Source organism: Callithrix jacchus, chromosome 17 (genome assembly GCF_049354715.1).
Source record: "Callithrix jacchus isolate 240 chromosome 17, calJac240_pri, whole genome shotgun sequence".
NCBI classification, from domain to species: Eukaryota; Metazoa; Chordata; class Mammalia; order Primates; family Cebidae; genus Callithrix; species Callithrix jacchus.
Window position 1 is genome coordinate 46,234,847 of NC_133518.1, and position 26,434 is coordinate 46,261,280.

Here is a 26,434-nt window from a genome sequence, read left to right on the forward strand (position 1 = left end):
TATTCTGCTTCTGTTACTGTAGTAATTTTAAATTTCTATTTCCATGCATCAGTACTGTCAAAATACTTATTTTAAGTGACAGTATAATAATAATTCACATTTTTTGAGCTGTCGTGCCAGGCACTATGCTAAGCACTTTGCATTCTCACATTTCATCCTCACAGCAGCCCTCTGAGTTAGGTGCTATTGTTATCTCTATTTTTGAGTTTGGGGAAACAGAGGGACAGGGAGGTTACGTTCTTTGTCCAAAGTCAGTGTACTAAGTAGCAAAGCTGGTTTCAGGCCGAGGTGTGGCTGATTGACGAGGTGAGAAACTACACTCCCTTGATTTTTGGACTTAAACTGGTCACCCTGTCTTTGCATGGACCCCACAGGAAAACAGAAGAAGCAAGAACAGCCAGTGGAAGAGGTGTTAGAAGAGCTACGGGCCAAGCTAAAGTGGACCCAAGGGGAGCTGGAAGCCCAGAGGGAGGCGGAGAGGCAGCGGCAGCTCCAGGTGGGCAGGGAGAAAAAACTACAGGGAGATGTGGGGCATCCCAGGAGGCCCCTGATGCACATGAATCCCACAGGGCAAAATTTCCATCTGGTTTCCCAGAGCTGGGAATCAGAGCTGGGACAGATAATGCCTTCTTGGACACAGCAAATGATTTTAGGTAGTCTGGAAAGGAAAATTGAATTTTTTTTTGCCAGACTTTTATGGACGAAAGTAGAGCAGAGAGATGCAGTTTCCTGCATTAGTCAGCAGCCTCTGAGGATGTTTGAACCTGAAGTTTAGCTTTGTACACAACACTGTTAGTTAACTTTTTGAGGACAAAGACTGGGTTTGATTCTGAAAGCTCCAGAACCCAGCCCAGATAAAATGCTCAGTAAATGTTTGTAGAATGAAAATATGTGAAGCTGCCCTGCTCATTCCTTCATTATTCATTCCCTCAGCATGCATTTATTGAGCACCAGCTGCATAGTTGGTATTGTGACCAATACAGGCATACCTCATTTTTTGTGTGTTTCACATTGTATTGTTTGCACATTGAAGGTTTGTGACAACCCTGTGTTGAGCAAATTTATCAGCATCATTTTCCAACAGCATGTGCTCACTTCATGTGTCTGTGTCACATTTTGGTAATTCTCACAATATTTCAAACTTCTTGATTATTATTATATCTGTTATGGGGATCTGTGATCAGTGATCTTTGATGTTACTATTGTAATTGTTTTGGGGTGCTACAAACTGTCCATATAAGATAGCAAACTTAATCAAACATCTCTTACTTTAAATCAAAAGGTAGGGCTGGGTGTGGTGGCTCATGCCTGTAATCCCAGCACTTTGGGAGACTGCAGTGGGTGGTTCATGAGGTCAGGAGTTTGAGACTAGCCTGGCCAACATGATGAAACCCCATCTCTACTAAAAATACGAAAATTAGCTGAGTGTGGTGGCATACACCTGTAATCCCAGCTACTCGGGAGGCTGAGGCAGGAGAATTGTTTGAACCCGGGAGGCGGAGGTTGCAGCAAGCCGAGATCATGCCATTGCACTCCATCCTGGATGACAGGGCAAGACTCTGTCTCAAAAAAAAAAAAAAAAAAAAAAATTGAAAGGTAGAAATAATTAAGTTTAGTGATGAAGGCATGTTGAGAGCTGAGATGGGCTGAGAGGTAGTCCTCTTGTGCCAAATAGCCAGGTTATAAATACAGAGTTAAGAATTTCAAAGTTGTGCCTTGAAAGAAATTCAAAGCACTACTCCACTGAATGCACAAATGACAAGAAAGTGAAACAGCCTTATTACTGAGATGGAGAAGTTTTAATGGTCTGTATAGAATATCAAATCAGTCAAAAAATTCCCTTGAGACAAAGCCTAATCCAGAGCAAGGTCCTAACTCTATTCATTTCTATGAAGGCTGAGAGAAGCAAAGAAGCTGCAGAAGAAAAGTTGGAAGCTAATAGGGGTTGGCTCATAGGTTTAAGGAAAGAAACCATCTCCATAACAATGAAAGTGCAAGGTAAAGCAGCAAGTGCTAATGTAGAAGCTGTAGCAAGTTATCTAGAAGATCTAACTAAGATATTTGATCAAGGTGACTATACTAAACAGATTTTCAGTGTAGGAAAAACAACCTTCTATTGGAAGAAGCCATCTAGAACTTTTGTAGTTAGAGATAAGTCAATGCCTGGCTTCACAAGTTCAAAGAACAGGATAATTCTCTTGTTAGGGTCTAATACAGCTGGTGACTTTAAGTTGAAGCCAATGTTTATTTGCCAGTGTGAAAATTCTAAGCCCCTTGAGAGTTATGCTAGCTCTCTCTACCTGTGCTCTAACAATGGAACAAGAAAGTCTGGATGACAACACAGCTGTTTGCAGCATGGTTTACTGAATATTTTAAGCCCACTGTTGAGATCTACTGCTAACAAAAAGATTCCTTTCAGAATAATTGCTGCTCATTGACAATGTTCCTGGTTATCTAAGAGCTCTGATGGAGATGTACAAGATTTGTATTGTTTTCAAGCCTGCTAACACAATATCCATTCTGAAGCCCATAAATCAAGGAGTAATTTTGACTTCCAAGTCTTATTATTTGAGAAATACATCTTATAAGGTTATAGCTGTCATAGACAGTGATTCTGAGCAAAGTAAATTGAAAACCTTTTGGAAAGGATTTGCCATTCTGGATGCTATTAAAAAAATGTGTGATTCTTTGGGGGAGGTCAAAATAGTAACATTAACAGGAGTTTGGGTGAAATTGATTCAAGCCATTGTGGATGACTTTGAGGGATTCAAGACCTCAGTGGAGGAAGTAACTGCAAATGTGGTAGAAATAGCAAGAGAACTAGACTTAGAAGTGGAGCCTGAGGATGAGACTGAATTGCTGTGACTTCATGATAAAACTTTAATAGTTGAAGAGTTGTTTTTTATGGATAAGCAAATAAAATAGTTCTTTTTTCCCCCAAATCTCTGTTATTGGGGGGAATGGGCCTCTTGGGGGTCCTCACTGCACAGCTTGTTCATTGGCACTGCTTCCCAAGTCCTGGGGCTGCATCACATTGGGCAGCTTGGGTGGGCTGTAGAACAGCTCGATGCACAGGGCCCCAAAGGTGTCATCCACCCGGAAGGCCAGCCCTGCTGTGGCTGGGGCCTGTGGCCATGCTGTTTGGCTGGTGAAGTCACATTCACCCAGTGTCTTGCCATCATCCAAGAGTTGGTCATCTTTGTATAGCGCTGCTCTTCGGGCAGCCACTTGAGGATGCCCTCGACGTTGCGCTTCAGCTTGAACATCCTGCTGGATTCCTTGGCGTCTGTGAAGATGGTGGTCTTATGGCGCCAGATCACGAGGAAAACGTCCTGGGGCTGGTGGGCCAGTGTGAGGGTGAAGCCCAGGCCCCCTGTGTGGCCCAGTTGCTCCCCACTGCCCCCCAGATAGTTTCTTGAGATGGAATCTACTACTGTTGAAGATGCTGTGAACATTGTTGAAATAATAAGAAAGGATTTAAAATATTACATAAACTTAGTTGAGAAAGCAGCAGGAAAGTTTAAGAGAATTGACTCTGATTTTGAAAGAAATTCTACTGTGTGTCAAATGCTACCAAACAGCATCTCATGCTATGGAGAGATCTTTCATGAAAGGAGGAACCAATTGATGTGGCAAACTTCATTGGTGTCTTTTTTTTTTTTTTGACAGAGTCTTGCTCTGTCATCCAGGCTGGAGTGCAGTGGCATGATCTCAGCTCACTGCAACCTTCGCCTACTGGGTTCAAGTGATTCTCCTGCCTCAGCCTCCCTAGTAACTGGAATTACAGGCACGTGCCAGTCACCTGACTAATTTTTTGTAGTTTTAGTAGACAGGGGTTTTGCTCTGTTGGCCATGTTGGTCTTGAACTCCTGACTTTAAGTGATCCACCCGCCTCTGCCTCCTAAAGTGTTGGGATTACAGGTGTGAGCCACCATGCCTGGCCTGTTGTTGTCTTAAGAAATTGCCACAGCACCCCAACCCTGATCAGTCAGCAGCCATCAATATCAAGGCAAGACCCAGCACCGGCAAAAAGATTATGACTCACTAAGGGATCACACGGTTGTTGGCATTTTTTAGCGATATTTAAAAAAAATTGTATTATCATTATTTTTTATTTTCTATAAGTTATTGGGGTACAGGTGGTATTTGGTCACATGAGTAAGTTCTTTAGTGGTGACTTGTGAGATTGTGGTGTACGCATCACTGAACAGTATACACTGCACCGTATTTGTTATCTTTTCCCCCTCACGCCCCTCCCACTCTTCCCCTCAAGTCCCCAAAGTCCTCAAAGTCTATCATTCTTTTGCCTTTGCATCCTCATAGCTTAGCTCCCACATATCAGTGAGAACATACGATGTTTGGTTTTCTGTTCCTGAGTTATTCCACTTAAAATAATAGTCTCTAATCTCATCCAGATCCCTGCAAATGAGCAAATGTTGTTAATTTATTTCTTTTTATGGCTAAGTAGTATTCCATCGTGTGTGTCTATCTATCTATCTATCATCTATCTATCTATCTATCTATCTATCTATCATCTATACACCACAGTTTCTTTATCTACATGGGCATTTGGATTGGTTCCACGATTTTGCACTTGTCAATTGTGCTCCTATAAACATGTGTGCAGGTATCTTTTCCAACAATGACTTTTCCTCTGGGTAGATACCCAGTAGTGGGATTGGTAGATCAAATGGTAGTTCTAGTTTTAGTTCTTTACGGAATCTCCATACTGTTTTCCATAGTGGCTGTACTAGTTTACATTCCCACCAGCAGTGTAGAAGTGTTCCCTGATCACCTCATCCACACTAACATCTACTGTGTTTCGATTTTTTGATTATGGCCATTCTTGCATGTGTAAGGTGGTATCGCATTGTAGTTTCGATTTGCATTTCCCTGATCATTAGTGATCTTGAGCAGTTTTTCATACATAGTTGGCCATTTGTATATCCCTTTTGAGAATGGTCTATTCATGTCCTTAGCCTGCTTTTTGATGGGATTGTTTGTTTTTTTCTTACTGATTTGTTCGAGTTCGTTGTAGATTCTGGATATTGGTCCTTTGTCAGATGAATAGATTGTGAAGATTTTCTCCCACTCTATGGGTTGTCTGTTTATTCTGCTGACTGTTCCTTTTGCTGTGCAAAGGCTCTTTAGTTTCATTAGGTCCTAGCTATTTCTCTTTGTTTTTAAGCAATAAAGTAGTTTTAAGTTATGTACATTGTTTTTATACATAAACCTATGGAACACTTAATAGGTTACAGTCTAGTGTAAACATAACATTTATATACACTGAAGAACAAAAATATTTATATGACATTCTTGCTTTATTGTGATACTTGCTTTGTTATGGTACTCACTTTATTGTGGTGGTCTGGAACTGAACCTGTAATATCTCAGATGTATGCCTGCATAGAGAAAAAGGAACAAGTCCCTATCCTCAGTGGACTTTACAGTTCAGGTAAGACTGGCTTAGACTGGTCCTTCCAGCTCCAAACTATAGGAACTATGGGATGAATGTTCTTTGGGTCTCCATAGTGACTTGCACAGATAAGGAGGCCTAAGCAGATTCTTAGTAAATATTTGTTGTAATGTGGAATTAATCATCTTATTGTTCTTGCTCTTCTTTGTAGGAAGCAGAGATCATTCATCAGAGAGAAATAGAAGCTAAGAAAGAATTTGATGAATGGAAACAACAAGAGTGGACCAAACTTTACGGGGAAATAGACAAACTAAAAAAAATATTTTGGGATGAATTTAAAAATGTCGCCAACCAGAACTCTTCACTAGAAGAGGTACCCAATAGAAAAGGCTTTTGAAAGTTCCTTTGTTGGATATCTGCTTATTCTCAAAATTTATTTCTTTGTTTGTACTAGTTTTATTTCACTGCTGCTGGAAGCTAAAATACTGTGAGGCCAGTTATCAGAGGCCTGATATTAAAGACCCAGATATCAGGCCTGGGATTCAATCACTGCTCTGTCACATACTGATTGTGAGACCTTGAATGAATTAGTTAACCTCCTCATCCCTCAGTTTTATTTCTATAAGATTGGCTGCCGAAAGGGTTAAATTAGTACATAAACAGTATGTAACATAATCTGGCATATAGTAATATATCAGTAGTATATCCGGTATATAGTAATATCTCTAGATATTATCCTTATTTTTGCAAAGGGCTTTCATCACTGGACAAGAAATGGGGTGAAATTTAAATGAATGCATTTTTCTTCCAACAAATATTCCCTGAATCCTGGTTACATGCCAGACACTCTGTTGAGGTCTTCAGAGATCACGCATAATACCTAACATTTATGGACTGTGTTTGCTATTTTCCAGCTCCTGTGCAGTATACTTTATATACACTAACTTTTAATCTTCTTAGCAATCAACCATACCATTCTCAAAATAGTTGCATCACTAGTTTATTACTTTTATATATATATATATATATATTTTTTTTATTGCACGTTAGGTTCTGGGGTACATGTGCAGAACATGCAGGATTGTTTCATAGGTACATACATGGCAGTGTGGTTTGCTGCCTCCATCCCCCCATCACCAATATCTGGCATTTCTCCCCATGTTATCCCTCCCCAACCTCCCTTCCTGCCACGGTCCCTCCCCTGTTCCCCCCCAACAGACCCCTATTACTTTCTTTTTAAAAGTTTTTTTAAAAGCTATTTGCTGATGTTAGGAAGGCCAATGAAAACTAAATATATGTATATATATATATATTTTTTTTTAATTTATTTTTATTATTTTTCTTTTGCTTCCCCCCCCCGAAAACTATATATATTTTGAAAATATTTTTTTCCTCAAAACTTTTCCCCTGATACAGAAGTATGGAACTTACTTTGGCTAAGTTACCAGACTAAAGAGAGAACTTTAGGTTAGACCTAGGGTAAATTGAAATGCCAAAGGAGTTTCTAGCTAAATCAAAATACCATGAGGATTTGTAATGCCAAGAAAGTCAGCTCTGTGGTGTGTCATAAGCTGCATCAGAACTTGGGAATTGTGCATACATCTGATCAAACTTCAAGGCGTTTAGAAATGGTTAATGTTTGGAACCAGTATTGCTTAGCAATAGTTAAGAAATGTTAGCAAGAATGATACCAAGTTAAACTTAGGTGTTTGCCATTCTTTAAAGCCTTAATAGGGCTTATGAGTTTTGTTGTTGTTGTTGTTGTTGTTGTTGTTGAGATGGAGTCTTGCTCTGTCACCGAGGCTGGAGTGCAGTGGTATGATCTTGGCTCACTGTAACCTCCACCTCCCAGATGGGTTCAACTGATTCTCCTGCCTCAGCCTCTGGAGTAACTGGGACTACAGGCGCATGCTACCATGCCCAGCTAGTTTTTTGTATTTTTAGTAGAGACAGGGTTTTACCATGTTGGCCAGGCTGGTCTCAATCTCCTGACCTCAGGTGATCTGCCTGCCTCAGCCTCCCAAAGTGCTGGGATTACAGGTGTGAACCACCATGCCCGGCAGGGCTTATGAGTTTTATACAGTCATACAGATGGAAATATGTTGCTTTTGTTACTTCAACAGTCATATATTTTAAGAAATAATCATACGTGGGTGGAAAGGCATCCTCTCTTTGATCCAGTTTTCTGTGCCTTTTCCTTCAGGCACACACTGCTAGCCCAGGAATCAACAGGTGTTGATGACTCTACTCCAAGTTGTACAAATTCCTTTCTGGAGACAGCCAGGATGTTTTATAGGGAGAGAGGGAGGAGTCCTCAGGGAGTGGCCTGGGGTACCTGAGATCCTCCCACAGGCTCTAAGAGTCTGATTCTCATCAGTTTATTCCAGACTGAGGAAGAAATGGGGCAGCAGTCGGAAGATCTTGGGATTTTGAGTATACTAGAATTTAAGTGAAAAGGAAACTACACTCTTTAATTTATTCTTCCATGCAACTTGCTTTTTCTGTGCTAGGGCTGATCCCCCAGGAGAGCCTTCATGAAGGGGGCTGATTTGTATGAATATTTGTTGGTGTGTAAGTATCCAGTGAGAATGAATTGGGAGGATGAGTTGGGTAAGGCATGCACCCTGACACTGTCTGTATAACAGACAACATCATGATTAGATCTTCATCTGAATAAAACTATGCCCTGGCCTTTTCAGAAACTGCGGGCGCTGCAGTCCCACAGTGTGATGGAATCCAACCTGGGATCACTGCGAAATGAGGAGTCTGAGGAGTGGCTCCATCAGGCACGGGAGCTTCAGGCCCTGAGAGAGAAGACAGAAATTCAGGTGACCTGATGCTCCATGCCCTTCTTCTCACAGGAAGCCAAGAGCTATCTTAATTTCCAATATATTCTTTCATTTGTATTCTATGAATGTAGAGAAGTTGAAGGACATCAAAGTTCTATATTTTTAGATCTTCTGCCGATACATGGGAATAGGGTTTGCAGGTGAGGCTGGTGGTATGTGTGCAATGTTAGATTTGCCTAAGATCTTTTGAAAAATACATACAGCTCTGTCTCTTATTTGATACCTTTGCCCCATTCTGATTGCAACTCAGTTGAAAACAACTCTTAGAAAGTGTGACAGTCTCTTGGATTGGAAGATATTTGGGATACATTCAGTGTTGTGACGATAGTTGTTTAGCAGCCAGCTCTCTGGAACTAAAAAGCTTTAATTTGTAGCATTTGCCAATTTCCATGGTGTAAATATTTCCACCGTGGCCAATTTCATGCTATGTGTGAGGTCACCAAATGGAGCTGGGAGGACTTGTGCACAGTCTGCTTTCACAGGTTGGTAGGAGGTGGCTCTGGCCGACCCTGGATGAATTTTACTGCAGTCTGCTTGTAAAATGATCTATATCACTGATAATTCCATGGCAAAGAAGGGGAATCAGTATAGTTGTTAAATCATGTTGTGCTTCTCTTTCTGCTCTCCAAGATTCTTGGGGAAAAAAAAAAACCATGAAGTCTAGCTAACAATCAGCAGAATTGCTGATTGATGTTTTACAGGTTTCATGTTATAAAGAAGCCATTCTTGGGAACGATCCATGATGGCTGATCGCTAACATCTCAGGATTGCAGCTCCCAGTGAAAGCACAGAGAACAAGAGGATGCCACACTTTCAGACAAATTTTGGTCGCTCACGGAGCAGAAGATTCCCAGTGGAGGAGCGCATGGGTCGCCAGTGCGACTCTTGTGGCCAGCGCAGCAGTTTTGCCGGCACCTTGGTGAGGCAGCTCTTGGTGCAGAGTAAACGGGACTGGTTCCCCTTCTGACTGAGGTTTGGAGCTCCGGGAAGGCAGAGTAGCCTATTACAGACTCAAGAAGGAAGCCAGACTGGAGATTCCCGGGCAGAAAAGCACCGTTAGTCTTAACGCCACTGTTTTGGCCAGTGCAGTGGGTTGCTCGTATTTTGGCCCTGGGAATTAACAACTTGGAAGTCCACTCAGAGACCTAATTTGAAAGTTGGTAATTACAAAGATGACAGATGGATAAATTTACAATGATGGGAAGAAACCAGCTTAAAAAGGCTGAGAATACTCAAAATCAGAATGCCTCTCCACATTTCCTCATTAACAAGGGAACAAGGGTTGATGGAGAATGAGCGCATCCCATTAACAAAATCAGGCTTCAGAAGATGGATAATAAGAAACTTCTGTGAGTTAAAAGAACATGTTGTAGCCCAATGTAAAGAAACTAAGAACTTTGAAAAAAGGTTTGATGAAATCCTAATGAGAATAGACAACTTAGAGAGGAATATAAGTGAATTAATGGAAATGAAGAATACAATACAGGAACTCCGAGAAGTATGCACAGGTTTAAACACTCGAATTGTTCAAGCAGAAGAAAGGATATCAGAGGTTGAAGTCCAACTTAATGAAATAAAATGAGAAGACAAGATTAGAGAAAAAAGGATAAAAAGGAATGAGCAAAGTCTCCAAGAAATGTGGGACTATGTGAAAAGACCAAATTTACGTTTGATAGGTGTACCTGAATGTGACGGAGATAATGAATCCAAGCTGGAAAATATTCTTCAGGATATTATTCAGGAAAATTTTCCTAAACTAGCAAAGCAGGACAAGATTCAACCCCAGGTAATACAGAGAACACCACAAAGATATTCCTCAAGAAGAGCAACCCCAAGGCACATAATCGTTAGATTCACCAGGGTTGAAATGAAGGAGAAAAATACTAAGGGCAGCCAGAGAGAAAGGTCAGGTTACCCGCAAAGGGAAGCCTATCAGACTCACAGCAGATCTTTCAGCAGAAACTCTACAAGCCAGAAGAGAGTGGGGCCCGATATTCAACATCCTTAAAGAACAGAACTTTCAGTCCAGAATTTCATATCCAGCCAAACTAAGCTTCACAACTGAAGGAAAAATAAAATCTTTTATGAACAAGCAAGTACTCAGAGATTTTATTACCACCAGGCCTGCTTTACAAGAGCTTCTGAAAGAAGCATTACACATAGAAAGAAACAACCAGTATTAGCCTTTCTAAAAATATACCAAAAAGTAAAGAGCATCAACATAAAGAAGAATTTACATCAACAAATGGATAAAACAGCCAGTTAACATCAAATGGCAGTAATCCTAAATTTAAATCAACTAAATCCCCCAATCAAAAGACACAACCAAAACCCAACGGTATGCTACATCCAGACCTGTTTCACATGCAAGGATACACAAAGACTCAAAACAAAGGGATGGAGAAAGATTTACCAACCAAATGGAGAGCAAAAATAAACAAATAAATAAAAAGCAGTTGCAATTCTCGTAGCTGATAAAATAGATTTTAAAGCAACAAAGATACAGTGGTAAAAGGATCAATGCAACAACAAGAGCTAATGATCCTAACACCCAGATACATAGAGACTTAGACTCAATGAGGCAGAAAATTAATAAGGATATCAAGGACTTGAACTCAGATCCGGAACAAGTAAACTTAATAAATATTTATAGAGCTCTCCACTTTAAATACACAAAATATACATTCTTGTCAATACCACGTCACACCTACTCATAGGTTTAAATGAAATATTGATTGGCCATTATTAATACCCATTTTTTTAAGAATAAAGCAACATTTCCATTCCCTTCCTCTTCTTCTTCTTTATTCCTCTCCTTCACTCCTTTTTTTTCTTTCCTTCTCTCAAAAAAAGAAAAAAAGAAATCAACTTGTAGACCTCTAGATCCAGGTCGGCAATGTCTCTCTCATTGCCTGATTTCCTTCCTTCCCTTCTGTCCCTCCCTCCCTCCCTTCCTTCCTCCCTCCCTCCCTTCCTCCTTTCCTCCCTTCCTGCCTTCCTCCCTTCCTCCCTTCCTAAAACAAAACAAAACAAAAAAAATAAAGAAGCCATTCTTTTCCCAAGAGTTTTGTTCACATTCTTTCCCTGTTTTTCTATTAATTGACAAATTTGTGAGTTTGTTTAATGTATAGAAATTAACTCAGCCCTTTGTTTTTCTATTTGTGGTTATTTTCCCCAGTATTCTGTTGGTCTTTCAATTTTGTTGATTCTGGCTTGGCCATACAACAATGAATTATGTTTATGTAGTAAAAATTATCCAATTATTAATCTTTCTTTACGGTCTTCCTCACTCTGAGATTGAAAAAGACAACATTCCTGTGGTTTTTTTTTAGTCCTTTTATGGCCTTATTTTTTGTGTTAAATCTTTGACCCACCTAGAATTTATTTTGGTTTAAGATGTGAAATAAGGATCCAGCTTCCTATTTTCTTCCAGGCAGGTAGCCATTTGTTCCAACGCCATAAGTCAATAATCCATCTCCTTCCCCTTAGTTTCCGTTTATTTCCATCTTTAGTCTGGATTTTCTATTCTATTTCACTACTCTGTCTGCTTACCCATGAGCCAGTACTTTTAACTTCCTATAGCTTTATAACATGTTTTAATACCTGTAAGGGCCCAATTGATAAGCTTTTAATCTTTTTCAGAAAATGGAGTGGAAGAGAAAAATGAAGGAACTGCACGAAGAGCATGTGGCTGAGAAGAGAGAGGTAGTTCTTGTTGGGTGATCTCAGGGAGTTTAGTTTCCTGTGACCTCTCAGAATTCAGTATTCTCCACCCCCGACTCACCCACCATCTCCACTATCTCACCTGGAACTGGATGGCAGATACTCTGCTGCAGATATTGCTCCTGGTTACCATTCCCATCAGGACACAGAAGAGGTTAGCTGCCCATCCAGCAGCTTCCCTGGCCAGGAGCAGGGGCCTCCAGGCCTTCTTCTCTGAACTGAACATATCCTTTATCCTGTGGTCTTCTTTGCAGTGACCCCTTTAGGCCCTCCAGGGAGGGTTGTGCCATAAGCCCCAGATGAATCACCTGGTGGTTTCATGTTTTGGCTCTTCTTTGAAACTTTCCCACCCAGGAGAGAACCAGTGGGCCTCAGTGATAGTTCAGTGGGAGTCCAAAGGGAGTCCTTACTCAAATACTGAGAACGGCAAACAGGGAGCAGTGGGCTTCAGGGCAGAGCGAACAGCTTCTGTAAAAATGCCCTGAGCAGGAGGCAAGTTGAGGAGAAAGCTGGTTCATAAGAGCCCCAGAATTCTGCATGCAAAAAGCTTAGAAGATGAAAAGGCTTAGATCAGTCTGGCCTGTGGTAGACATTCCTCACTCCGGTATAGGGACACATGCTATGGTTTTATTTTATCTGAAGCATTTTCAAATGGGAAATACATTCACATTTGTTCCCAAAACAGGAGAAATAGATTAAGATATATTGAGTAGAGTCTAATTCCCACCTGTAACCATCTACCTGTCCCCAACACCCACTGCTCAGGTGACTTTTATGGCTTTCTTTTGTGTTCTTCTGAAGTTTCTTTATGCAAATATTAATAAATATTTTCATTTTATCTCTGCTCTTACATCAGAAGTAGCATGTTAAATCGTTTTCTTCACCTCTTGTTTTCACCTAAAAGCATCCATTTGATGATTTTCGAATGGTCTTAATTTACCTGACTGTTCCTCAGTGGGTGGCTACATCTCACAGACAGCCCTTTCTCTCCTGGTCTTAAAGGCCTGCATTCTATTCTTACTTCTCCTCAGGCACAGCACAAAAATGTCCCCAGACTGGACGGTACTCTTGTTAGAAAGCCTGTCCTGGTCTCCAAATCCTTTACTGTGCTTGAAGTGAAACCCTTGCCCAGCACATGCCTACAGGTGCTGGCCCTGCGGACACGGGGCACTCAGATGTCCCTGCAGACATTTCAGTGACCGGCCATCCTGTGCCCGCCAGCTACAGGAGGAGAACCAGAGGCTCCAGGCCTCCCTGTCTCAGGATCAGAAGAAGGCAGCTGCCCAGTCCCAGCGCCAGATCAGCGCCCTCCGTGCCCAGCTGCAGGAACAAGCTAGGATCATTGCCTCCCAGGAGGAGATGGTAGGTCTGTCCCTCCTTTCAGCCAGGCCTTGGTGTCCTTGGGCCTCTATCCTGTGAGGATCTCCTTGGATTCTTCTCGGCTCATCAATGCTAGTCTTACTACTCAGCCTTCTTAAGGAGAGAGAAAAGTCCTCTGGCATGAAGGACACAAAATGATAAGGCTGTAACTTCCTCCTTCCAGGCTGAAGATGTGCCACCTCCTTAGGGGCTGCTGGCAGAAGGGGCCACTCTAACAGCAGAGACCATATAAAATGCTCAGTGCCTCACTTATGCTTTGCTTATTACCTCATTTAAGCTTCACTACTATACTTCAAGGTAGGCATCCCCTTCTCCCCATCTTCATTTGACAGATGATGAAATACGCTGGAGAAGGCAAGTCCCTCGCTCAAGTCCTCATGGGGCACTCTGTGATGAGAGTCAACCCTAGCCAGGCAGGAAGAACACAAAGATTGTGTTCTTTGCACAGTGTTCTCAGGCATAATTCCTTAGCCAGTACCTTTTCATAAATGAACAGCATCTGATGAGGTTAGAGATAAAGCGGTGTGATGAAAAGGCACTCACTTAGCGCCTTTTCTCCTCAAGCTGGCCCCTGTGACTCTTTACCTCTTGCTGACAATTCTCTGTCCAGTCCAGGCTTAGCTCTCCCTCCTGAGCCCCAGGTCTGTGGAAAATCTGCGTCTTCCTCTGCTGCCATCCACTTCATGGACTAGGCTCCACACAGCTACCCTGGGCTGAGCACCCACTGTTACTGTCTAGTCCCTGCCTCTTGTTCCTGCACCTGTTGCTATTTGTGCTTCTCTATACTCCCAGCCACATTCCCCCCCAGGCAGCATATCTACCCCACTCGCTTGCTACTTTTCACTGTTACCCCGCCACCTCAAATGCTCAGCTCTGCACTGAGCTCTAGTCTGGAGGTTTCCTAAGGAGGAAACCACAGCAGAGTTTCCACCGTGTTCCCTGCTGGCTGCAATGTCCTGTATGCTACTCAGAACTCTTGTTTGCAAATGATTCAGTTAGGAATCTAATGGCTAAAGATAACAGAATAGGCTAATAGGGACTTATTTTTATTATAACAGCAAGAGAGGTGACAGTTGCTAGCCTTGGTTAGCAGCAGAAGTGTGCCATTTTGAACACAGCCTGTGGTTTTTGTTTTTTTTTTTTTTGACCATCTTCAGTGTGATGACTTTTATTTCCTGCTTCACTTTCATAGTTGCAAGCAGGCTACTGTAGTGCCAGTCCTACAACCATATTTGGTGGAGGAGGTTGATGAAAAGGCCCCTTCCCAAGACTTCTCTTTATCTATATTACTGGGCAAAGCTGTGTCACATGGGCAGCAACAGCTGCAAAGAAGACTGGGAAAGTAAATACTTAGTTTTGCAGTCTGGAGTAGAGGTAGGCAAAGGAGACAACAGTGGAGAATGGACACTGGATGTCAGTATGTACCACTGCAGGTAATAAAAAGCGACCTAAGCTTAAGCAAGAGAGGGAGTTTGCCATAAGGGTAGGTGGTGCATATCATAGAGCTCATGCCAGGGGAGCAGCTGAGTCTGGGAATAAACTGAAACCAGAGACATGGAAGTGGTCATCAGTTTTCCTCTTCTGTGTGTCTCTGTTCCTTTCTCTATAACTGCTTTATTTTTTTTTTCTTTTACCCTGAAGATCAGCTTCTGCTTCTTATCTGTTTCATGTGGTGAAACAAACAAATATACAAACCAAGAAAACCGTTAACAGCTGGCTGCCAGCAGCTCTTGACTTCATTCATTGTCAGTCCAGAGCTCTCTGCTCAAACCTGGATGTTGGCTGCGGCTGTGGTGTGAAGTCTCATTGTTCACCTGTGGCTGTCCTGCCTGCAGCCATGAAGGAGGAAGGAAGAGGAACTTCTTGGAGCAGGGTGGTTGAATAGACAGTTCAGTGCATGTCTACATCTGGCCTCCTGTCCGGGGTCATGTCTGACTCCTTCCTCCCAGGGGTGCTCTGTTCAGAGGCTCACACTGTGGGAGGGGAGCCTCTCCCTTGCCCTGGCTGTTTACCATGAATTATACCAATAGGAACGACTGTGTGCATGTCCCACTCTGTTCCTATGGGACTACTGCCCTTGAGCTATAATTATTTGAAGAGGGGACATTCTTGCTTCCCCATCTTGGAAAATGGAGCATGCTGCCATTCTCTTTCTCACATGGACCCCAGAGATGTGTCAGGGGGCTAGAATGGTGCATCTGAGCTCCTTCCAGTTCCCAGTGGGAGGCATGGAATCAGTAGCCATTCCTTCCTCAATGTGCTAGGCAGACACACTGCTCCAAGCAGAGTTCTCACAACGTTCTCTGCTGGTTGTAACCTCCTCTGTTCCACCTCTTTGCAGATCCAGACCTTGTCCCTCAGGAAGGTGGAGGGTAAGTCTACACAGGGCGGTTTATAGCAGTCTTGGCTGTTGTCTCTGGCTTTTCTCCCTCCTTTTCCCTCTCTCCCAATCAATTCACAGGTAAGGATTGGTGACAGCAGCCTGTGGACATGTGTCAGGCTTCTGGGACACACAGGCTGCAGGTAGCATTTGTGCTGAAGGCTTTCCATGCATCTGGCAGGGCTTCTTGCCTGGCTTGCCCCTGTCTGTAGAGGGATGGAGGCAGTGGGGAGAAGGGTGATTACAGGTGGAGTGGGGTTTCACGAGCAAGCTTTTCTAATGTACCATGCCTGCAGTGAATGAGGAAAATTAGGATTCAGGGTTGCCGGCAACCTTTACCTTGTTCCCAATGTTCAGCAAGTTGACCCCAAACTTATGTGAATGTGTCCTGTTTGGATATATGGCCTCCTCTTGGGTACTGTGGTGTGGAGATGCGTGTGTCTGTGTGTAATGGGGTGTAGGTGCTGGCATCTAAAGTTAGACGGTAACCCACAGGGGACTGCTCCTGTTTAGAGGACCTTGGACAGCCCTTGTGACGCTTGGCCCTTCATCCGCCAACCCCAGCTCCCCTGTCCTATGGCTTAAGCTACACTTCTACCTTTTATTGCAAACTCACATTTTCTCCTATCCCTCGCCTTCCCAGCCATGCAGCCAGTTCAAAGACACCTGACCTCTGTGGCCCTGAACCTCCTGAGGGATGGAGGCAGAACAGAGCCCTTAATAACAGCTGTGTGCCACACCTTTCCCTGGCCACTTCAGATTCATCATCTCATTACATTGGCTTACTATTGAATGTGGGGTGGATATTACTTTCCTCATTTTCTAGGTGGGGAAACTGAGGCCGAGAGGGGTTCAAGGACTTGCCATCTCTTGCACAGATAGCGAGGGGCAGAGATGGTGGTTGGACTCTGATCTTTCTGCCCTCCATGTCTGCTCCATCCCGCCTCTCCCCAGTCAAGACGAGCTGACTGGAGGGTTTTCTTTTTCTGGCTTATAACCAGCTAGAGTCCTGTACTTTTCTCCTAGTCAGGGATGGGGTCCAGGGCACTGGTGCCACTAACCATTCTTTCTCTCTTCAGGGATCCACGAGGTGCCAAAGGCTGCGGACACAGAGGAGGACTCTCCAGAGGAAGGTGAGAACTGACTTTCTTTCCTGGATATCCAGTGCAGAAACAGATTTGCTGCCCTCCTCCTTGTTTAGTTTGTCTCTACTTAACTGTATCTGGACACCTGAAGCTGGAGTGGAGGGAACTAAGGACCTAAGGACATGAAATTATATATATATATATATATTTTTTTTTTTTTGATATGGAGTTTTGCTCTTGGTGCCCAGCATGAAGTGCAATGGCATGATCTCAGCTCACTGCAACTTCTGCCTCTCTGGTTCAAGTGATTCTTCTGCCTCAGCCTCTCAAGTAGCTGAGATTACAGGCCCCCGCCACCATGCCTGGCTAATTTTTGTATTTTTAGTAGAGATGGGGTTTACCATGTTGGCCAGGCTGGTCTTGAACTCCTGTCCTCAGGTGATCCCACTTGCCTCAGCCTCCCAAAGTGCTGGGATTACAGGCATGAGCCACCACAGCCAGCCTGAAATAATACTTCTTAACACCTTCTGTGTGCCAGGTATATGACATGCAGGTACTAACATACAATCTTCTGGGCTTGGTGATGGGGAAGCCCAGGTGCAGAGAGGGTCATTAGCTTGTCCAAAGCCACAAAGCTAGCAAGTAGTGGAGTGACTTCTGATTCACAGCCCATACCACTGACTCTCACTTAAGCCTATGCAGAGCAGTGGAAGATGCTGAGTTGGCTTAAAATGGCCTTTGGTGTTTTCCTCTGTGTTGTGAGTTTCCTGCAGACAGGTCCCACAGGGTGTAACTAATGTGTAGGAATCCACCTCAGCTCCTTTCAGAGCACTGGGTACCTGCTGTTTTTATTCACCCTATTCCATGACTGACTCTGATTCGCAGACCTCTCAACCAGATGCAGCCAAGGGAGGCAAAAGAAAAGTGAAAAAAAAAAATAGAGATGCTCCCTGGCTGCAAGGAGCTCTTAGGATTGTCAGGGAGAGGAAGGACAATTGAGTGAGTGGTGACTGGAAAACTGCTGATCAGGGCCTGTCTGAGCAAGGCAATGATATGACAATTTCAAAGTTTCCCAGCAGACACACCCAGACAAATTGTAATTGTCCCATCAAAGAGCTCATTGTGGGATGTTTTATTTTTTAATGTAAAGTTTTTCTTTATTTTCAAGATGGTAATCTATGCACTTTAGAAAACAAAAGGAATGGTATAAAAGGGTGTGCAATAAGAAATAGGCCTCCCTTCTGCCCAGCTATCCAGTTTTCTCTTCAGAAGTTTTATTGTTAATGGTTTCTCACGTATCCTTCAATTCTACGTGGGAATATGTGCAAATGTAAGCACATGTGTGTACCCATTCTTCTCCTTTTTCCCAAATGGGAACACACTATACACATTGTTCTGCAGTTAGTTATATTGTTAACAACTTATTTGGGAAATGGTTTCATACCCCTTTAGAGAGAACTGCTTCATTATTTTTTTAGGGCTTTGCAGCCTTCTGTTAGATAGATGAACTAAAATTTATTTAACCAGTTAGTCCTCTACTACCTCCCTCTACCCTCCCAGGGCATTTAATCTTGGGGTATAGTTAAAATTAGAATTGCATATCACTTTTGAGGAAGGTATCTGTTGAGTAACACAAGATCCTCAGGTAGGATGAATCACATCTTCAAACAGTGGATGCAGGATACTAGAGAGGAGGAGTCTGAGGTTGATGAGTCACGGGCCGTGCACCTGTTGCTACAGTGGAGGTTTTACTTGCTTATCATAGTGTGTGTATTTGTCTACCTCTTCCCATCCCAGACTGGCAGGCAACAGCATCACTTGGGAATTTGTTAGAAATGCAAAGTTGTAATTCTCAGGCCCTATCCTGGACAAACTGAAGCGGAAACTCTGGGGGTAGGACACAGCAGTCTGTTTTCACACTCTCTCCAGGGCATTCTGATTCTTGCTCAAGTTTGAGAACCACTGTGAGACCAGTGGCTGTCTACAACTGGCTAAACATTAAGAATCACCTATCAAACTTGAACTGTCTGGAGAACCACTTCACACCCCCACGTTACCTAAAGCAGAACATGGAGTGGGTGGGTTCCAGGCATCAGCAGCATTTAAAGCTCCCCAGGTGATTCCAATGTGTAGACAAGGTTGAGGATCATGTCCAGGTGCAAACTTTATTGAGCAGAATCACACAGGGTCAGGGGTGAATGAGTGGCAGGGGAGGGATTATTATAACCCAGATTTCTGGGTCCCACCTGTAGAATTTTTGATTCAGTAGGTTTAGAGTGGGAGCTGAGAATCTGCGTCTCACAAGTTAACAGGTGATGCTGCTGCTTTTGCTCACAGTTAAGGAGCATTGTCCTACAATCACTGTGTCTCAGGCTTTGCTGTTGATTAAAATATCTAGAGAATTTAAAACATAAATATCAAGTGTTGGGGCCCACCTTGAGAGATTCTGATGGCATCAGCCTGAGGTGATTCCAACACGCAGCCAGCAGTGAGATTCACCACCCTTGATTGTGAGTGAGGTCCTTGGGGAATGAGAGATGGGCTTCTGTGTCCTTACCATCCAGCCTCAGCCTTATTACACTCATGCTACTTGTTCAGTTAATGTCTACTGAGTGAGTCAAAGGGCTTGGTCCAGCTCTTACCGCAGAGGCCCCCACATGGAACTTGAAGAAAACTCTGGGAGGCCTTCCTTGACTCGCCTTGGACTGCTCCTTTGTAGCACTTACCACATTTAATTGTTAATTGCTTATTTTGCTAACCTCAGATCAGTATTTCTTAAAGTATAGCCTGTGGCTCACCTCCATCAGAATCATCTCATCATGTTAAAATGCAGATTCTAGGGCCCTTCCCCAGACTTATGGAATCAGACTCTTTGGAGAGGTGAGGGACTATTAATTTTTAACCCATGCCCTGGTGATTCTGATATATGCTGAAGTTAGAGGGAGAATACCCAATCTAGTAAACTTGAGGGAGCAGTGATTTGTCTTTTTGGTTCACCAATTTATCACCTGGACCAGAATTGAGCCTGGCATGGAAATGAGATGAGAGCATCAAGTGGAGCTAGAATTAGGCTGGAACCCATTGCAGAGGGCCTGGAATCTGAGATTAGAAGGGAGCCCAAAGAAGCTTTCAGGGCTCAAGTGCAAGCCCCAAGTCCTGAGTTAACCTGTGGTAGGACTGACTGAGCTCAGGTTTTAGAGATCCAGACTGGCAGGGGATGAGAATGCTGAAGGTGTGTGGAGGGCCCAAGGCAGTGGTACCCAGGAGCAGAAATACCCCAGCTTCTGGCCCAAGGTTGGACACTCAAGAGGGGTCAGTGGCCTTGCGAATCACAGGCCAGAGACCAGGATCCTTGGCAGGATCCTTGGCAGAGTGAGGGCTCGGCAGGTGCAGTGGGGCTCTGGGAATGGAGAGCTCAGGTGCCCAGGCTGATCTGGGTGATTATCTTATGCTACAGAGCCGGAGGACTCCCAGGATGAACAGCAAAAGGTGCTGGCAGCTCTGAGGTGTAACCCCACCTTGCTGAAGCAATTCAGACCAATCCTGGAGGACACCCTGGAAGAGAAGCTGGAGAGCATGGGGATAAGGAAGGTGAGTTTCAAGGCCGCCATTTTAAGGGCTGATACCTATGATTTAGACATGAGGTATTCTCAAACAAATGGTTGATTGGTCTTTGCATTGTGAACTCATTCATCTCACTTGTGCCAGCCTGGGCTCCTTTGGCATCCACACGCCTTTCTCCCTTCACAGCTAGAATTTGGTATCTTTCCTCTGTTTCTCCAGCAGCTTCTCAGGACTGGCCCTATTTGGCTGGTGATGCTACCCTGAGTCCTGACTGCTTAGTGTCCTCCACTCACTGGTTACTTCCTTTTGTGTCTCTAAATTTGTTGCTAGAGGGAATTTAATTGGCACAATCTGGCCTATGGACAGGTCCCCTCCTTGGGTAAATATCCATCTCCAGGCCCATCATCTGTGGTACACATGGTCATGTCCACTCAGCAGGTGGCTGTGTGTGGGCATCACTGAAAGCTGTGCCTGACACCAATTATTATTTTTTTGAGAAATAATAACTTATATTTTCCTATAGTTTTTTTAGCAATCACATATATGTATGTATATACATGTGTGTATGTATATTTTATTTTCAGATTTTTAAATTTTTAAAATTTCAATGGTTTTTTGGGGAACAGGTGGTGTTTGGTGACATGAATAGTTCTTTAGTGGTAATTTCTGAGATTTTGGTGCACCCATCACCTGAGCAGTGTACACTGAACCCAGTGTGTAGTTTTTTTTATCCCTTGCCACCCCTTACCCTTTCCCCCAAATCCACTGAGTCCAATGTATCATTCTTATGTCTTTGCATCCTCATAGCTTAGCTCCCACATATGAGTGAGAACATACGAGTTTGGTTTTCTATTCCTAAGTTACTTCACTTAGTAACTTCTCCAGTTCCATCCAGGTTGCTGCAAATGCCATTATTTCATTCCTTTTTATGGCTGAGTAGTATTCCATGGCATGTAGGTATACCACATTTTCTTTATCTACTTGTTGATTAAAGGGCATTTGGGCTGGTTCCATATTTTTGCAATTCCAAATTGTGCTGTTATAAACGTACATGAGCAAGTATCTTTTTCGTGTAATGATTTCTTTTCCTTGGGGTAGATACCCAGTAGTGGGATTGCTGGATCAAAGGGTAGATCTGCTTTTAGTTCTTTAGGGAATCTCCACACTGTTTTCCGTAGTGGTTGTACTAGCTTACATTCCCACCAACAGTGTAAAAGTGTTCCCTTTTCACCACATCCATGCCAACATCTATTAATTTTTGATTTTTTGTTTATGGCCATTCTTGTAGGAGTGAGGTGGTATCACTTTGTGGTTTTGATTTGCATTTTCCTGATAATTAGTGATGCTGAGCATCCCCACTCTGGGAAACTCCCTCCTCATTTAAGGACATTCTGCAGTCCTTAGGACCTCCAGTGCTCCTACCCAATGCTTCTGAGCCTGCTCCTCAGTCACCTTTCCTGATCCATTGTCTCCTTGGGTTTGGATTATTCTTGTTTTTCCAGTTCCATGAGGAATGACCTAGATTGTCTATTTGTGCTCTTTCTTTGATGTAGGCATTTACTGCTATGAACTTTCTTCTTAGTACTGCTCTTGCTGTATCCCAGAGGTTTTGATAGGTTGTGTCACTATATTGTTCAGTTCAAAGAATTTTTAAATTTCCATCTTGATTTCATTGTTGACCCAATGATCATTCAGGAATGGGTTATTTAATTTTAATGTATTTGATGGTTTCGAGGGTTTCTTTTGGAGTTGATTTCCAATTTTATTCCACTGTGATCTGAGAGAGTACTTGATATAATTTCTATTTTCTTAAATTTACTGAGACTTGTTTTGTGGCCTATCATCTGGTCTGTTTTGGAGAATGCTCCATGAGCTGATAAATAGAATGTATATTCTACCAGTTTTGGGTAGAATGTTCTGTAAGTATCTATTAAGTCTGTTTGTTGTAGGATATAGTTTAAGTCCATTGTTTCTTTGTTGATTTTCTGTCTTGATGCCCTGTCTAGTGCTGTCAGTGCAGTATTAAAATCCCTTACTCTTATTGTGTTTCTGTCTATCTCATTTCTTGGGTCAGTAGTAATTGTATTATAAATTTGGGAGGTCCAGTGTTAGGTAAATATATAGTTAGAATTGTGATATTTTCCTGTTGCATGAGTCCTTTTATCATTATATAATGTCCCTCTTTGTCTTTTTAAACTGCTGTTGCTTTAAGGTTTGTTTTGTCTGTTATAAGAATAGCTATTCCGGCCGGGCGCGGTGGCTCAAGCCTGTAATCCCAGCACTTTGGGAGGCTGAGGCGGGTGGATCACGAGGTCAAGAGATCGAGACCATCCTGGTCAACATGGTGAAACCCTGTCTCTACTAAAAATACAAAAAATTAGCTGGGCATGGTGGCGCGTGCCTGTAATCCCAGCTACTCAGGAGACTGAGGCAGGAGAATTGCCTGAACCCAGGAGGCGGACGTTGCGGTGAGCTGAGATCCGCCATTGCACCCCAGCCTGGGTAACAAGAGCGAAACTCCGTCTCAAAAATAATAAAATAAAATAAAATAAAATAAATAAAATAAAATAAAATAAAATAAAATAAAATAAATAAAATAAAAAAAAAATAAAATAAATAAAATAACACTCCCAAAGTCCCATCTCACTCACACCGTGCCCCACCAACAACACCGAGTCTGTAATCAGGCAGCTGGTGACCAGGGCTGAGAACTTATCCTAGACCACGAGCCTCCCCACTGGGAAAGCAGGCAGACTGATAGGTTTTCACCATCTCAGGAAGCCTGCAGCAGTGATCCAGTTCCTTTAAAGGGTCTGTGGATTCTCTCTCCAACTAGTATTTGAATGCAATTATGCTTAACCAGAACACGTATGTTGTTGTTAAAAGCACCGATTAAATAAAAACACACCTGTTATTAAAGTAGCCACGCATTACATTATTGAAAATACTATTTGTGTAGAGTAAGTTAGAAAAAAAAATGGACAACTAGGGTTATTTTAGTAAGAATGCTCACTACTTTGTTTTCAACTACTGACTTTGGCTCTGTATTGAGACTTAAGACATTCCTTCCTAACCTTGCATGAATCCTCATCTTGGATTCAGATGCCTCCCTAGACCCTCCCATGGGCTCTGGATAGATGTCAAAGCTCGAGCAACTTCCAATAGGTCTTAAAAGGGTACCTGGATTGTGTTTATTGCAGTTTAGTTTTTAAAACATTGTTAGCCATGGACAGTGTGTTTGGCATAATAATAGTAATTGGGGGTTTAAAAATGAGCAAGCCATGGTCTCTTATCCTAGGATTCAGTCAGATGGTAGAAAAGCATGTTCCAGCTAAGTCCCTCATGCTGTGATGTGGTTAGAATTGTAACGCAGTCCTTTTCATTATCCTGCTATTCACATTTTGATGGGGCTCCCAAACTCTTAACCATTGCACTTTCAGCAACTTTGAAGCCACTGCTTACCCTGCTCTGATCCTCATTTCATGCCCCCTCCTCATTCAAGAAAAGCACCCGGCACTGATCATAGACTCCCAGGCCAGCAGCAGCAGCAGCAGCAGCAGCAGGTGTGAGAGGCTTAGGGGAAGGAGGAGAAGCGTAGCCTGTCTGTAAAGGTGAACTCCTGTCTCCTCTAGGATGCAAAGGGAATCTCGGTTCAGACTCTCAGACACCTGGAATCCCTGCTGAGAGTCCAGCGGGAGCAGAAGGCCCGGAAGTTTTCTGAATTTCTGAGCCTGAGGGGAAAGCTCGTCAAGGAAGTCACCAGCAGAGCGAAGGAGAGACAGGAGGATGGCACTATGGTGTCCCAGCCAGACGGGCAGCCTTCAGGTACACTGGGGAGAGGGCTTGCTCAGGGCTGTGACCTGGAAGGGTCCCATTCTTGCCAAGGCTTGTTTGCATATGAGGAGGGTATAGTCTCTGTCCCCATTAGGGGCACTTCTCTGAAGGACTGAGCTGGTTGAGTCCCCACAGATGACTGAGTCCCAAAGTTCTCTGTTGAGGAAACAGGATCTGGGGTGGGGGTGGGGGCACTTATCCAGGGTTACTCAGAGAAGTTGGAGGAGAGCCAGAGCTGGACCCTGTTGTCGACCTGAACTGTCCCTAAGCAGACACGCTGCCTCCCTTAGCACCTTCATTCTGTGTTACTTGGCTTGCTGTGACCACAGTTGAGTGTCTCTTTAACAGAGAGCAGCCTATTCAGTTTCTGGCTCTACACACCAGGCATGCCAGCCTGGGGAGGCAGGCAGAGGCCTGGGAGCATTGAAGCTGCAGGTGGAGGCAAATATCCATCAAATGTAAATTTCCTCAGAGCTCAGCTATCCCCTGCTCTGGCCATGGGAGGTTATGAGAGGCTGGGCCAGTTCTGCACTCAGATGAATTCCCAGAGCTCAGGGTTAGTTCCCTGGGCCAGGTCATAGCTGCCACTTTACCATTTGTCCATGCTCTGGGGGTCATGACAAGAGAAGGCCCTGTGTTTCTGGCGGAACACTGAATTCTGTGGACAAGTTCCCTTGAATCTGTTCTTACAGAGCAAGGTTATTTGTGTTCCCAGGTTTGAGAGGCCCCTGTTTCTAGAGGGTTCCCAGAGGGCCTGGGCTTCTGTAATTGGAGGCTCTGGGGAGGGCTTCAGTGGGGCTGGGTCTGCTCATGCAGGGTGCTGCTCTGCCCCTTTCACTTCGTCTCCTCAGTCAGGGACATATGTGGCCAGAAGGAGGTCAATTCATTATCTCCTGTGTCCAGAAAGAACTGATCTGAGTTCTTCATGCAAAAAAATTTTACAGAGTGGCCCCCACATCTCTGAGGATATGAGAGATGATTTTAGTTGCTACAGGGACCAATCATTTTTTTTTTGTTTTTTGAGACGGAGTTTTGCTCTTGTTACCCAGGCTGGAGTGCAATGGCGCGATCTTGGCTCACCGCAACCTCTGCCTCCTGGGTTCAGGCAATTCTCCTGCCTCAGCCTCCTGAGTAGCTGGGATTACAGGCACTCGCCACCATGCCCAGCTAATTTTTTTGTATTTTTAGTAGAGACGGGGTTTCACCATGTTGACCAGGATGGTCTCGATCTCTTGACCTCGTGATCTACCCGCCTTGGCCTCCCAAAGTGCTGGGATTACAGGTGTGAGCCACCGCGCCCGGCAGGGACCAATCATTTTATAACTTATGTTTTTTTTTTCCTCATGTGAATTAGAAGAAAACAACACTAACATAGCAATCCTGTGAGCTCACGGAAATTACTTGGACAAGTATGAAGCAGGTACTTTGTGTTTAAAAGCATTGTCATTTTGGCAGGAGAATATGGTAAAAAAATTTTTTGATGACCTGGGAAATGATAATATTTAGTTTAAACTTCTGGTCTTAAAGTCTCTAAGGAAAGGACGGTTTTTAGTCTTGCACAGAAATCTCAGACAGATGGGTATTTGTCCTGGTTGCTAATCTGGCTTTCATGCTCCAATTTAAAGGTACATCTTTTTGCTCATTCAGCTGAATGCTCATTCATTCATTAGTCCACTCATTCATTTAGTACAGTACTTGCTGAGGTTGACTCTGTGTCAGGGCCTGCCACCCCTACCTGGGAAACCAGCCAGGACCAGGTGATGTGATGGAGGCAAGCACGGGGGCAGTGGGAGCTCAGAGGAGGGAGGGGACAGGGACTCGGGAAGGATGAATGGAAAAACCCTCAGAATGCTGGCTTCCAAGAAAAAGCAAAGGTATCTTGCTCCGTCTAGGTGCCACACCCCACATACTCCCACACACCTTTGTTCCTGTAGTAAAAAAGCCAAGAGGAAAGGGAAAGGAGCCTTCACCGCCTTTGCCTTTCCCTGGCTGGGGTTCTGCCTTCTCTGGAGATGTTACTGAGGTGTGAGATGAGCGCTGTGTTTTTGTGGCACTTTGTAGACCATTTCTTCCAGCTCTGCACCTTTATTCTCTTGCTGGGTCCCACAAGTGCTGTGTTAATGCTCACCTCCCATCTCTGCTCAGACCCTGCCTCTTCTCTTATCTGGGGCAAGGCTGTGGAGGTAGCGAAGGCAGTGGTGAG

At 43.6% G+C, this 26,434-nt stretch overlaps 1 protein-coding gene and 1 pseudogene across 6 annotated transcripts in view; one reads left to right on the forward strand and one right to left on the reverse strand.

The window, feature by feature from the left end:
• DZIP1L (DAZ interacting zinc finger protein 1 like) overlaps window positions 1–26,434 on the forward strand; it is a 50,567-nt gene that overhangs the window by 17,470 nt on the left and 6,663 nt on the right. For all 6 annotated transcript variants that reach the window (XR_013528623.1, XR_013528624.1, XM_035277906.3 and 3 more), the window contains exons 5-13: window positions 375–496; window positions 5,628–5,789; window positions 8,116–8,244; window positions 11,908–11,970; window positions 13,210–13,350; window positions 15,710–15,740; window positions 16,828–16,881; window positions 20,291–20,424; window positions 24,030–24,222. Coding sequence is in view for 4 of the 6 variants with exons in the window: in XM_035277906.3 (XP_035133797.2) it covers window positions 375–496; window positions 5,628–5,789; window positions 8,116–8,244; window positions 11,908–11,970; window positions 13,210–13,350; window positions 15,710–15,740; window positions 16,828–16,881; window positions 20,291–20,424; window positions 24,030–24,222 (1,029 nt within the window). In the remaining 2 variants the exon portion in view is untranslated. The remainder of the gene's footprint in view (window positions 1–374; window positions 497–5,627; window positions 5,790–8,115; window positions 8,245–11,907; window positions 11,971–13,209; window positions 13,351–15,709; window positions 15,741–16,827; window positions 16,882–20,290; window positions 20,425–24,029; window positions 24,223–26,434) is intronic.
• On the reverse strand, window positions 2,980–4,844 carry LOC118148955 (elongin-B pseudogene; annotated as a pseudogene).